This window comes from Galendromus occidentalis, unplaced genomic scaffold (genome assembly GCF_000255335.2).
Source record: "Galendromus occidentalis unplaced genomic scaffold, Mocc_1.1 scf7180000077442, whole genome shotgun sequence".
NCBI lineage: Eukaryota > Metazoa > Arthropoda > Arachnida > Mesostigmata > Phytoseiidae > Galendromus > Galendromus occidentalis.
The window spans coordinates 1,665,876-1,678,510 of NW_003805430.1; the positions used below are offsets into that span (position 1 = coordinate 1,665,876).

At 53.5% G+C, this 12,635-nt stretch overlaps 1 protein-coding gene across 1 annotated transcript in view; it reads left to right on the top strand.

Moving 5' to 3' along the window:
* The window catches only part of LOC100903702 (irregular chiasm C-roughest protein), a 49,212-nt gene extending 37,699 nt beyond the window's left edge, over positions 1 to 11,513 (top strand). Inside the window, 12 exon segments of the mRNA XM_003743372.2 lie at positions 2,430 to 2,571; positions 2,712 to 3,041; positions 3,265 to 3,411; positions 3,776 to 3,943; positions 4,370 to 4,678; positions 5,468 to 5,640; positions 6,122 to 6,560; positions 6,927 to 7,109; positions 7,112 to 7,197; positions 7,874 to 8,259; positions 10,720 to 10,923; positions 11,441 to 11,513. Of these exon segments, the coding sequence (XP_003743420.2) occupies positions 2,502 to 2,571; positions 2,712 to 3,041; positions 3,265 to 3,411; positions 3,776 to 3,943; positions 4,370 to 4,678; positions 5,468 to 5,640; positions 6,122 to 6,560; positions 6,927 to 7,109; positions 7,112 to 7,197; positions 7,874 to 8,259; positions 10,720 to 10,923; positions 11,441 to 11,513 (2,568 nt within the window). The 5' untranslated portion in view covers positions 2,430 to 2,501.
* The last annotated feature ends 1,122 nt before the right edge of the window (positions 11,514 to 12,635 follow it).

Here is a 12,635-nt window from a genome sequence, read left to right on the forward strand (position 1 = left end):
AAACGTTCCATTCCGAGACTACTGATGAGGAAGCACGCAGAGTTCGGACACCACGAAACTTATAGTGCTTTTGCCAACAGCCAGGAGAGATTTGTCAGCAGTCGCTCCTTGCTCCAATTTCCCAACTCCTTTATGTCCGCCTGTTCTGCTTGTCTTCCCAACTCCTTCCCCGGAACCCCCGCTCCACTTCCTGGTCTCCCTCCGCGTCCTTCGGACCAGAACCGAAACCAGATGAAGAGTTCTGCGAGAACTCAACTGCAAGGACCCCGAACATGTCCTGTGACGCGATCTGCTCTCTCCACAATAATTAAACTAATTATCTCTATTTCTACTCGCTCTGCGGGAATCGTTCCGATCGTGATATTCAAAGTTTTCGCGCATCGAATGCTGCGTTGCCTGGCGGAGTGAACTATCTCCCGGACTGGCGTACACTGACCGACATTTCCTCCTGAGCTCCTTCCCAAGTGCTTTTCCGTCCCGATGGGTTTGATCACGAGCTAAGATTTTGCCTTTTTGGACCTGGGAAATCATTCGTGGTTCTTGGGTCGATTGGCCGTTGTTATCTAGCAGTTTCCGTACAACGAAGAGTTCATGTGCGCGAATCATTTCCAGCCGCTGCTCGAGTGCGCGCAGTCGCGGCAATTCGACGAGTGAGCGAACGACCGCGAATAGGGCCCGAAGGCAAACCGGTTTGTTTTGTCAACGTGACAGGCAAGCGAAACGCCCAACCGAATTCTAAAGTAACCCCGGGCCCCTTCCCCCTGCTCTCCCCGATGTGATGCGCGGGCGTCCCCGCCTCCAGGGCCACGAACCGCGCAGGAGGACAGCAGAGCAAGGGTTGGCTTGATCTTGCCACCGACGAGCGAGCTCATTCGGCCGGCAGTCAATTCCTAACATAGCGATGCGCGAGTAGCGCTGCTTCCGGTTCTGCTTTGCCATCAAGGCGTTAATGACGACTCGATGGCGATTTCGACAGAGGCTTTCGAGCTCGGCAGTCAACATGAGCCGCCAACGAGAGAGCCCCGGTGTCTCGCAAATCCTTCGAGGAAGCCCATCCCTGTCGAGCACCTCCTATTTCACGTCGTTCCATTACGATACCAAATCGCAGGGTACGAATGGAGGTCGAGCCACGAATGCCGCGTCGTATTTCGGCGTTGCCGCTTGTCGTATCGCGGAATCGTTGGAGATATTCTGCTCGACGGTAGTTCCCGTACTCGCCGAAGCGAAGAATTCCCGTTATGCATCGGTTCGATACAAAAACGCAACTGCGGCGAGCTGGTCTGAGTGACGGCAGGTCCGCTGGGTGTTGGACGGCTCCGTAGACTTTCTCCTCGAACATCGGTTCCTCGCGCTGTCGTTCATCTTCAGCTCGCGTCCGTCCGTCGTTCGTTCGTTCGACTTCACCGCTGGCAGTCTAAAAATACGTCTACCTACAGCGAGCGCGCACGCCCGCTCGACTGGCTGACGGAGCGCCCAACCGAACGAATGAGTGAGCAAGCTCCCCTGGAGGATTCCCGTCTGCTCCGCTCGTTCTCACTCGGAGTTCAGGCTCCATCGCGTCTTTCATTTGTTTCCATTGCGGTCGACATAATTTCATGGAACTACAAAAAGCCGGAGCTTCTGCCTTGTCGCAAATACTCCGCGGCTTCGGAGGCTTCTGGAGAAGAGCTCGAAAATTCAAGCGCTCCCATTGTTATAAAGGGGGACGTCGTAGAGACGGGGGGATTAGAGCTCCTACGGAAATGAGATCGGAAAAGGAGCTTGACAAAAATTCCTGCGAACTTCTGCTTAACGTTCCGTTGATCACGTGATTCGGAAGTGGACGTTCGTCTGAAAGTTCGGGAACCGCGAGCGCTCTCTAAGCTCCGAGTATTTCAAGCAAGAGTGAGTCGGAAGCGAGCTCGGACTCGGGAGCGAGTTGGACACACTTCGGGGACGTCTGGGAGCTGTAGGAGTTTGGAGATGCGAGGCGGCTCGTCTTGCCCGTACAAAACTTGAACTGTTCCAGATTGCTTCGCGAGTGTAGCTCCTCTTTCCAGGAGCCCGACCGCGCGTCGCGCTCCAGGAGAAGCTCCAATTTGTTTTGTGTCTCGACTTTTAGTCATTACTCTTATTAGGTACCGGCGAGAGATACGGAGTCCTCTCGCATTCTTCGCCCCCTCCTCGCGAGTTGCAGAAGTAGCTCGTTCGGCTCTGCGGCTGGTGCCATAGACGGACCGAAAACCGGAACGGATGGGCCCTCAGACGAGAGGCTCGTGCGGGAGACTGCTGGCAGGGGACAGCGAGCGAAATAGACGGAAAGAAGAGGAGTTCTCCTAGAAGAGGGAAAAGAATTCGAATGAGACAGGCAGTCACCCTAACGTTCCGTGTCAAGCTGTTTTGCGAGCATAAAGGCTTCGTTTCTTAATCTTGTCCTTGGTCCGTTACAGACTCTTTGCGATGATTCCTGAGTGACTTCCTGCATCTTGCTGGGAGCTGCGATACATCTTACGAACATCAGCATGTCAAGCCACGCGACAGCGTATCGCTTGATGATCTACCTCGCTCTGATCACAGCAGCTTTTTCGCAACGTGAGTATCGCGTCGCAGATTCCCGGCATAGCATCGGTTTCCCGGAGGGAAATGCCGAAGGGAACCTGCGCCTTCCAGGAATTCCGGCTTGAGGCTTCTTTTTCCCTATTTACGAAGTATCCGAATACGAATTCATTCAGGCACACAAGAACCGGTCCGACGTCAGCAACAGTTCGCAATACATCCGACGGCCCGGACCGCGATAGTCGGCGACACGGTCGTTTTACCATGCCGAGTAACCGACAAGGTGGGAGTTCTCCAGTGGACGAAGGACGGTTTCGGTTTGGGGACCAACCGTAACCTGAGCGGCTTCCCGAGATATCAGATGATAGGAACGGACGACGAAGGAGATTATTCGCTACAAATCAGCTCAGTGGCCCTTGAGGACGACGCGGAGTTCCAATGCCAGGTTGGAGCCGTTGAGGGCATAAAGGGCATTCGCTCACACAAAGCTCAGTTTACCGTTTATGGTGAGGAAACAAGGAATCGACGTACCTATACTCTTGAATCGAAGAATATAGTCTTTCGCCGTCTGCCTGGAGTAGAGAATCGTCTCCCGCGAAGGGTACGAGCAGTCTTTGCTTCAAGGGAACTTTCTAGTCGCGAAGACCTTGACAGCTAGATCTAGGTCCTACTCTGTCGGGCGGGTCCTGCCCGGACGGAAAGATGGATCACTAAAACGCACTGTTTCAGCTCCTCCAAATCCGCCCAAAATCCTCCAAGGAGCTAACATCTCTCTGCGCGCCGGCGAGACCGTCAGTTTAAAATGCGAGTCTTTAGGAGGGAAACCAGCCGCTGACATGTACTGGATTGATGGAGACGGAAACACCGTAACGTCAGGTAGGCTCTCCTTGGATTTTCCGACTCAATATCCCTAACGCGTGGAAGGAACAATGGAATATTAGCGCTTTGTTGAGAAACGCTCGGAGGAACATTGAAGACGTGGAAAAATGGAATGGTTTCGGTCTGACCTCAATAGATCCTGATGTGATGGCGATAAATAGAAGAGATCAGGGAAAACTGGGGGAAAAAAACTGAGAGGAACGCAAGCAGTGGCTCTGAGTGCGAGCCCTCAAGAGGTCTCTAGTTCAGACTCAGAGCCCTCAGACTTGGACCGGTGCACAAGAAATCCAGAAGAGGTATTTAAGGTTCGGTTCCAACTGGTTCCAATCTAAAAATGAAATTTCTTCTCCCACTCTTCTAGGAGTGACCTCGAAGAGATCTCCTGCGAAGGACAACAAAAGAGAGAATTCTGAGCTGACGTGGTCCTTTGTGGCCCGCAAAGAGTTGGACCAGCGAAGGCTCACCTGCAAGGCGGAGAATCGTGCTCTCAAACAACCGCTTCTCAGCTCGATCCTTGTTCAGGTTCAATGTGAGTTCCGAACGACCAAGAAATCAGGAGAGAAAACGACGGGAAAAGGGGAAATCGTAAACAATGGAACTTCGGGACATTTCCCTCCATCCCATTGAAAAGGAGAGCAGATTCCATGGTCCCGATTTGTTGCTGACTATACTGGTTCTCGGTGAAGGTTCCCCAGTCGGGCTAAAGCTGTTGGCATGGCTGCGGCGGCATCGGCGTGAAAAGGAGCAAAAGTATGACTTCCTGTCCTTCGGGATCAGGCTCCCACGCCCATCGCCGTCGCCGGCCGCTTCCGCGGCTCATAAACCAAAATCTCATGGAACAAAGTAGCCGGGCGATGGAGGAAGAGGAGGAGCAGAAGTCTTTCTGAGTGGATCCTGGCTCACGGAACGACGTCTAAAGTTTTCTCTCTTTTTCTCTCTGATATATCGTTTCCAGATGCTCCCGAGATCACGCTGACGCCGAGCAGAAAAGAGATCCATGAGTTCGACACGGTCCGATTCGAGTGTAAAGTTTCCGCGAATCCCCCACCCGCCGCCGTGAATTGGTACCGGAACGACGAGCCCATGAAGGTCGACGAAACTCAAAATTACGTCGAATTGAGCAAACTCACTCGCAAAGACAACGGTGATGTGATATCATGCGAAGCCCACAATTCGGTCGGACTGAGCCGGGCCAACGTCACTGTAAACGTCATTTACAAGCCCCAGTTCAAAGCAAACGATAAGCCTGTCATGGCTCAAATCGGTGAGTATTAGCTACGAACGACTACATACGTATGAATGCGTCGACACATGCGACGTGCCCCTACGGCTGGATCGTGTCTGTAGGTGTGTCGCTTTTGCGTGTCATTTTCGATGCGCCCGCCCGCTCGCTCGTTATACAAAATAAATACTCGCATGCATGTACGTCAACTGAGCCAGCTCAGATACGGCCGCTGACAACGAGCACCGATACCAGAGCGACGGAGTCGACAACCGACGACAATGGAGACTGAAAACAGGAGAAGAGGAGATATTCAGCCGATGGCAGTTCGCGTGTACGGCGTTCGAAGCGAGTGCGTTGGAAAAGTGCCGTCGTCGTCGCCGCCGCCGCTGCTTCTGCTGCTCCCCCGTATTTAGTAGATAAGGCAGCGAAAGAGGTCTCAGAAGCTAGCGGGCGGATGAGCGCCGTGACGAGCGGAAGCGGGGAGAAATTTTCAATATTTCATTCACTCGAGCAGCTGTTGGCGCGCCTCACCCTTTCCTTCGTGGTGATGGTAAGGAAAGTGAGCGCGCCGCCGCTAGTGTGAATGAATGTAGTTCGTGGTTGATTAATGGCACTTAAAGAAAAAGAAAAGCTGCTTTAGTGGCTTGCTGGGGAAAAACTCGAGAAAGGCCTGAGTCGACCGGAACGTTCGGAGCCGATCCAGGCTCAGTCAAAAGAGAGCGCCGAACCGAGCAGATTGCGAAAGAGATCTGCGCTGGAGAGCCGCGACGACGACTCTCGCGGAAAAAAACGGGAGAAACTGCGCTAAAGTTGATATCGTATTTTCAGGCACCGAAGTGGCGATCAGCTGCGATGTTGATAGCAATCCGAAGCCGGAAATCATGTGGACGCGCGGAGGATCCTCAACGGTGCTTGGAAGACAGCAAGTGTATGTCATAAGGGAAATGACGTCCGCGGATGTGGGAGTCTACACCTGTCGAGCTTCGGTTCAAGGATTCCCTGTAAGTGGCGATGCATCGAATGCGTTCATCCACGTCCCCCTTATTCTTAGACCAGAAGGAAAGACTCAATTTTTAGATGTTGGTACTCATGTAGTTCTTGAATGGGTTTTAACTTCTTCGACCGCTGCCCCCCGCTGAGAATCTTCTTTCTATCGGTGGAAACTTCGATTTCCTGATTCCATGCCCCTTCCGAGCTTATTTATGAGCATCGGTCCGTGTCTTCGCTTCTGGCGTCCGGCAGGAAAAACCCGAGTATTAGGTAAACGCTGACGTCACCGACGGCGGTTGCGCTTAGGTTAGCTCGGCTTAAAGAGCTTTGAGGCTGTTTCTGACACCGGCGGCAGCGATGGCAACAAGGTCACCGGCGTTGCCAACGAGAAGGCGGCGAAAACGACGTCGACGACGTCGACCTAGCCAGCGACCGTGGCCAATTGTTATGCGCGACACCCCCGCTGATCGACTTGTCTTCTTCTTGTTCCAGGATATCACCCACGACTACCATGTCTACATCAAGGGAGCGCCGAAGGTCGAATCACCCGCCCTGCAATACGCCACTGAAGGAGCCGAGGCGAGGGTCCATTGTCTCATTCAGGCCGTTCCTCCGGCGACGAAGGTGCAATGGTTTAAGGACGGCATGCTCATCGACACCGAGAAAATTCGGGGTTACAGCATATCGCGGGAGAGCCTTCCGAGCGGTGAAAACAACGTGCTCGTCATCGAAAGGGCCTCGGCGAGCGATTTCGGCGAATATAACTGCTCGGTGTCGAACGTGTACGGCGAGCACTCGCTCGTCATAACGTTGCTCCGTGACAGCATAGCAACGACAATGTTAATGTTCGGGGCGGCGATCGTTGCGGTTTTCGTCGTTCTATTCGCGGTGCTCATGACGGTGTGCCTCAAGAAGAGGTCCCCGCCCGAAGGTGAGTTCGATTCGACTTTCTCTATTTGACGTCGACGGCAAATAATCCCTCAAGCCCACTTTAGAGCAAGAATTCCACCGATGGGATAGATAACGTTAATCGATTATACTCGCGGGCTACCGATCAACTTTTATTGCCTCGGGGCTCAAATTAGACTCCTCGAGTGAAGGAGCTCCGAGAGGCTTCGTGGGAGTCGTGCGGTGGCATCGACGCAAATCTCCCCAATGGTAGCGATCTCACGCTGCAGGAGCGTCCCTCCGTCGCGGAGTTCGAAATCTCCATAGCTAATCGTTCATGCGTTTCTCTCTTCCCTCCGGCTCTTCAACTCGGCATCTGCGTTCAAACTCGTCACCGCTCCGATTTCAGACTTCAAAGAGACCATGCCGAATAAACCGCTATCGAACGGCGGCGCGTTGATGTCCGACAAGGATAATAGCTCGTCTGGAGGTGAATCCGATATCAAGGTTGAAATTAGGACGGCGTCGTCACTCTCGAACACCGAGAACATCTCACCGCAGCACACCGCCATGGACAACTCGTGGGACAGCGGGGTCCCCCAGACACCACGACACTCCCACCGTACAAACGGCTCAACGACTACGCTCCGGCTCCCTATCAAAGCATTCCGGTCAAACCCGTAAGTGGACGACATCTCCGACAACGGTGGCGCCGGCCGCTGGAGGATCATTAGGCTCCTTCCAACCATCTAACCAGTCCAGCGAGCGTCCCCATCCGCCGCAAACATGGCTTCCTTTCCTCATGCCCAACTTCCCTCAGCCGGCGTGCCTTCCTCGAGCCTCCTCATTGAGTGGTCTGTCTGGCGATAATTGTCCAGAGCCGTCTCCAGTTCCCCACTCAGAGGCTTCGTCTCCCAGCTCCTCTCCCATCTCCTCCTCTATCGTCGTTCCGATGGTTCTCCCTCTGGCACGGGTGACTCCCGCCCCCACTCCCCTCATAACTAGTCGTTTATCGCATCCTGCCACCTACTGTCATACGTGTCGTCGCTCCTCGTGAGGCTCTCGGTCTCTTATCGGTTCTTATCTCCACCCCGTTCATCTTTGTTTGTTGGTCACGAGGCAGCAGGAGCGGATAACAAGGAAGCGAACAACAACAACGACGGCTAACAACGACAGACGCTCGGTCGTGTTTCCCCCCCCCCCCTCCTTCCCCCTTCCCTTTCCCGATCCCGTCCATTATCATCATTGATGAGTTCTTTGTGTGTGTGGCTGGCTGGCCGTCTGTGTGCGTGTCTGGTTTCGAATAGCGGGACGTTTCTAGACAAAAAACCCACCGATCCTCCCCATCTTCCTCAGGAGTGCCAACAGCATAACCATACGCAGTCGTCGCCGCCCCCGCATCTGCCGAGCGGGCCGCATATCCAGCTGGCTCAACAACAACAGCCTCCGCTGAACACTTACGGATTAAAACCTCCTCCTCCCCCTCCTGTGGCCGATTACATGAGCACGAATAGCGATTACGGTGCCATGGTCCCGTTGCAATCGTTACCGCCTCTGTCGCCGGTGCATAATGGCATGTCTCCTGTGCATCACCATCATCCGGGGGGAATAGGTGTCGTCGGAGGGGGAGGACAGTTGCAACTTCACCACATGCCGGTGATGACCAACAACTCGTTATACGCGACGGGCGGTTTGAGCGCCGCGCTGATGCTGCCTCAATATGCACCCGATCCCAACCATGCGTGAGTAAGATAACTTTTCTAACTGCTTGAGAGGAGCTCGTTCGGATCGAGTTTGATCGGACGAAGGAGCTCGACCAATGAGACAGGTGGTCCGGCAGGCGGGCGGAGATGCTTGCCTTTGCCGAAGCGAACATAGTCCGAATCCGATTAGCGTAGGCATAAGTCCAGCGCCTGTCTCTTTCCCGCGGAAGATCCACTCGATTATTATCTGACGGACACTTCGTAGAAGCACGTCTCGTATACTATTTTCCTACGCGTTGAGACTGCCGGAATTGAACGCTGAGGCGTTCCCCAGTGTCCGGAGGAGGAGCGCCCGCTCCGATCGGGAAGCGATTCCTTGTGATCTCCTAGTCGGGGAATTCCCTCCGGAAACTCAGCGAGCATTCCGCGACTCTCACGGCGCCCTCAGTCTCGGCCTCGGGAGACTTCGTGGCTCGCTCGCGAATCCGATGCGAGTACACATGGCGACTCTCGAACGGAAGACTCCACCGGGGTGCTCCTCCGTGAAGTCGCGGATATGTCGACCAGGGCAATTACTTTTGCTTCCACTCTGACCACCGAGATTACGCGACCTTCAGTGAACTCGTGTCGAGTCGACTCGGAGCGGCTCGCGATCCGATGAAGTATGAATTAAGCGTGGTGACTCGACACTTTTCCCGACACGGGTTCTTGGTGTTCCCCCATCGTTAGCTTCCGAGGAGGGGTTCATCTTTCCACGAACTCTGTGGGTAATTTCGTGGATTGCCGAACGCTCCACGAATCCCATTCAGGGAGGTGGGCGGAGATGAACACCGTTGTGGTCGCCGGGAAAATCGGTCTTTTCCCGCCCGGGAAAGATGTCTCGTCCGAGCTTTATTCGAATTCCAGATCGAAATCAGACCGAACATTTTTTTTCCCGCGCCAACATTTCATCGAGAGGAACGGTGTCGCACATGCGTGCGCTGGGCCACCAGCGTCGCTTCCGAGGCGCTCACGGAGAGCGCAAGGTGCGGGAACGCTGGAGTCGCCTGAGGTTTCTGATTGCTGGAAAGCTCGCCTCAAGACAAAAATTTCTGTCGCTGCCCATGAGTTTCAATGCGCGACGGAACCCTGTTCTGCGAAATCATCCGGAACGAGCACCGCTGTCCTCTAATGCGGCGCGCTGCTCGGCCGAGGTAACGAGAATCAGCGGCCAGTCCGCTGCAAACTATTAATTGAGATGAAAATTCCTCGAGGAATTTCGAGGCCGAGCCTCGACGTCGGAGAACTTCCTGGCTCGGCGAGCCATCCGATGTCAATTAAGGCGATGTCGTTTTTGTTCCTCAAGAAGTCAAATGTCTCTCCTTGTGTTTTTTCTCTTCGTTTCGGTAATGAGAGCGCTGAGCTCCCACGTTGTCCGAGTTAGTCCGTCGGACATCCAGCTTGCGGGACGACCAAAAAGATGGAAGCATCACGACTCCGGGAGTAATCTCCGGTGATGAGTGAGATCATTCTGACGTTTTGCGACGTTTCCTCTGACAGCGTGCTACCGACGTCGATTCGGCTCAAGGAATTCCTGCCCGTTTCCGGTTCGCTCTTGCAAAACTCCGAGTCATGCTTTGTTGCGCTACCTAATTTTCATCAGGCTGTTCCAACGCCGACGTTTTGGTTTTTCTTTCGGAGAGAATCCTCGTCCGGAGAGCGGGCTCGTCGCGTTTCGAAGACTTCCGGATGATCTTCCGCCGTAGGGTAGATTGCGAAAACGGAGCCAGGCGGGCCAGGATCCTTTCTCCGAGCATTCCGTTCTCAGTATGCGAATCAATAGTCATCTGACGAGAGAGTCTCAGCTCTGTTCTGGGCCGAATCGTTCATAAATCGCTCGCAGCAAACACGACTCCTTAAGCGGATTTGCAGAATTATGCGAAGGCCGGACCCGTCGGGTGAGAACACCTGCTTTCGAAACAGCGAAGCGTTGGGTGATATTCTAATTTGCTTTCAAAATTAGTTTAGCTCACGCGTGCGGACTGTATAGCCGGGCTGGGCCTCCAACAAATGCTTCGGCTCGCTTACTCGGACGGAGTAATCCGTGCAAATTGTTCCGTACGTTCAGCAGCGGCTACGAGGTCATTATTCGAAAATCGCTCGGCTCAGTCTGGTCTGTCTGATCACTATCCTCGAGATATTCCATAGAAGCGGGCGACAAGTTCCAAGCCGGCTATAATCCAATTTGTTCGCGGAGACAACTAGCACGGAAGATCCTTATTGGATATCGTAGATAGATAGCGTGTCGATCGTTCGCCTGCGCCCTTCGCCGCCGTATCGAATCCTTCTACATGGCACGTCGATGTAGGACAAAGGCTCACGGCACAAGCGGCTAGCATGAGCGAGCGACGGGCCAACGAGTCGAACAGAGACTGAATGTCGTCTTTCTGCAGCTCGGCCTCGTAGAGAGCGATAGGGAGGGTGACGGGTAGGCAGCGAAGCGGTTGGCAAGCGAATAAGTGGGGCTTCCTGAAATAATTACAGGTCTTTGTCGCTGAGCGAGTGCGGAAGTCTGCCGCGACCGTGCAGTCAAATGCGTATGGCTACAGCACATCCGCAGAATCAGCCCGCAACTGCGTACATTTCGTCCACGTTGCCGTATCGCAAGCCCTTGCAACAGGAGCAACAGGCGAACCCGCCGCTGAGTCCTGTTGCGCAGAGGAGGTTTGTATTCGTTTGATCGTGCATTTTTGCCAGAGTCTTTAGCTGCCACGGCAGCCCCGTCTTGCGGGTCTGTCGCTCGTACATCCAGACAGAAGCTTTCGGAGCTCGGTGAAGAGTTCCGGTGAACTTTGATGCCGAGCAAATATCACCGGAGCACTCTCGGTGATCGAAGAACGATTCGCATGAGGTGTGGGTTTGAGAGCGCTGTCATGATAATGAACGCGGGGATCTTCCGCGTGGGATTGAACGCCTTCAATTTGGCGAAGTTCTCCCTCATCCGTATCGGAAATATTCGAGCCGTCGTACATAATATCTGTCTCAGGAAGTCGTCCTCGGGCCGGCAGATCTGCAGCTGTCTCATGAATCCAAAATCTCGATTTGAACCTTGACATCCATCTCGGTCGTGGCAAAAATCGCGACCCCGCGAGGATTATGGCTCCGGGAGCGCTAAGGGTGCAAAGCTCAACGGTATTGGGAGGAGATAAGGATTCTAACGCTGGGAAATTTCGATTTTCAGATATATCACGGCGAGCCCTGCCGGACGAAATGTCTCTCAATTCAAGTCTGCTCAATTGGCAACCCATGTTTGATATATCGCCCTCTAAATGCCATATAGGAGGATCGTCATAGGTCGTTTCTTTGCCCTGAATTCCTCTCCGTTCCCGATCACCGCGCTATCACCGTCCGACGAGATCTTGGGCTCGACATTCGAACGCATCCTCTGACGTCCAGCAGTCAAGAGGAAGATTATATCGTTTTCTAGCGGAGGGAGGGATTCGACAACGCGGGATAAGGAGGAGCAGGTGTCTGGCTCGGAACAGAGCGGTCATTTTCGGAATTTCCATCGATCATGACGTAATGCCATTTTGAGAATAGCCACATGTAAAAAGAAGAGATTACGCCGTCGCCACGGAGAGACTTACTTGAATGAGAGGTTTGAAAAGCTGGAAACAGCCCGCCAGGTTTCCCGCTCTCCGATTGGACGGACGATGAATCGTCCACGGTCGCATCGGGCGGGGAAATGCCGGCTGATCTATTGTGTCAAGTCTGTGATTTAGGAGTGCAATTTCGTGTATGTACCGTATCGTATCAACACCAGGCTCCAGTGACTGAACGGAGGTGCAGACTGCAAATGACATTGACGAACAGTTGGACAGAATCCTCTGTGCTCGCTCGCTCGCTCAATCTGTAAAGTTCTCGGAAAGGTTTCGACTCTCCGGATCCCACTGAATACACGGCTAGTTTCGAAAACAGCTGTACCCAGCCGAACATCTCGTGGTGGTGCAATCGGGAACTGCCGTGCGCTTTCCGCCCGTTCATGACAAGCCGAGGAGTTTCGAGCGAAGTCGTTGGTCCGCATGCCCGCCGGTCGAATGGGTCATCTGAAGGGTTTTGGGACCCCGCCATACCATCCATTCACTGTTGTAAGATAAATGTATATATCGTTCCCCTAGGTAAACTAACAACAAACGGATTTCACGATAGACTCTATTGAATGAAGATCGAATGCGAGACTCTGTGCGGGTCGATACAGACCGAGACGCGAACTTCGAGACGAGTTTTCCGTCTTCGCATTATGAAACTGTAAATAGTACTTGACATCTTCGGAGGACTGAACAATAAAATAGACGCTTTTGAAGGAAACCTCTGGTCGTGATCCTCGTCCACGGGACAAACATCCCCCCACTCCGAAATTTCAGATCATGTCATCG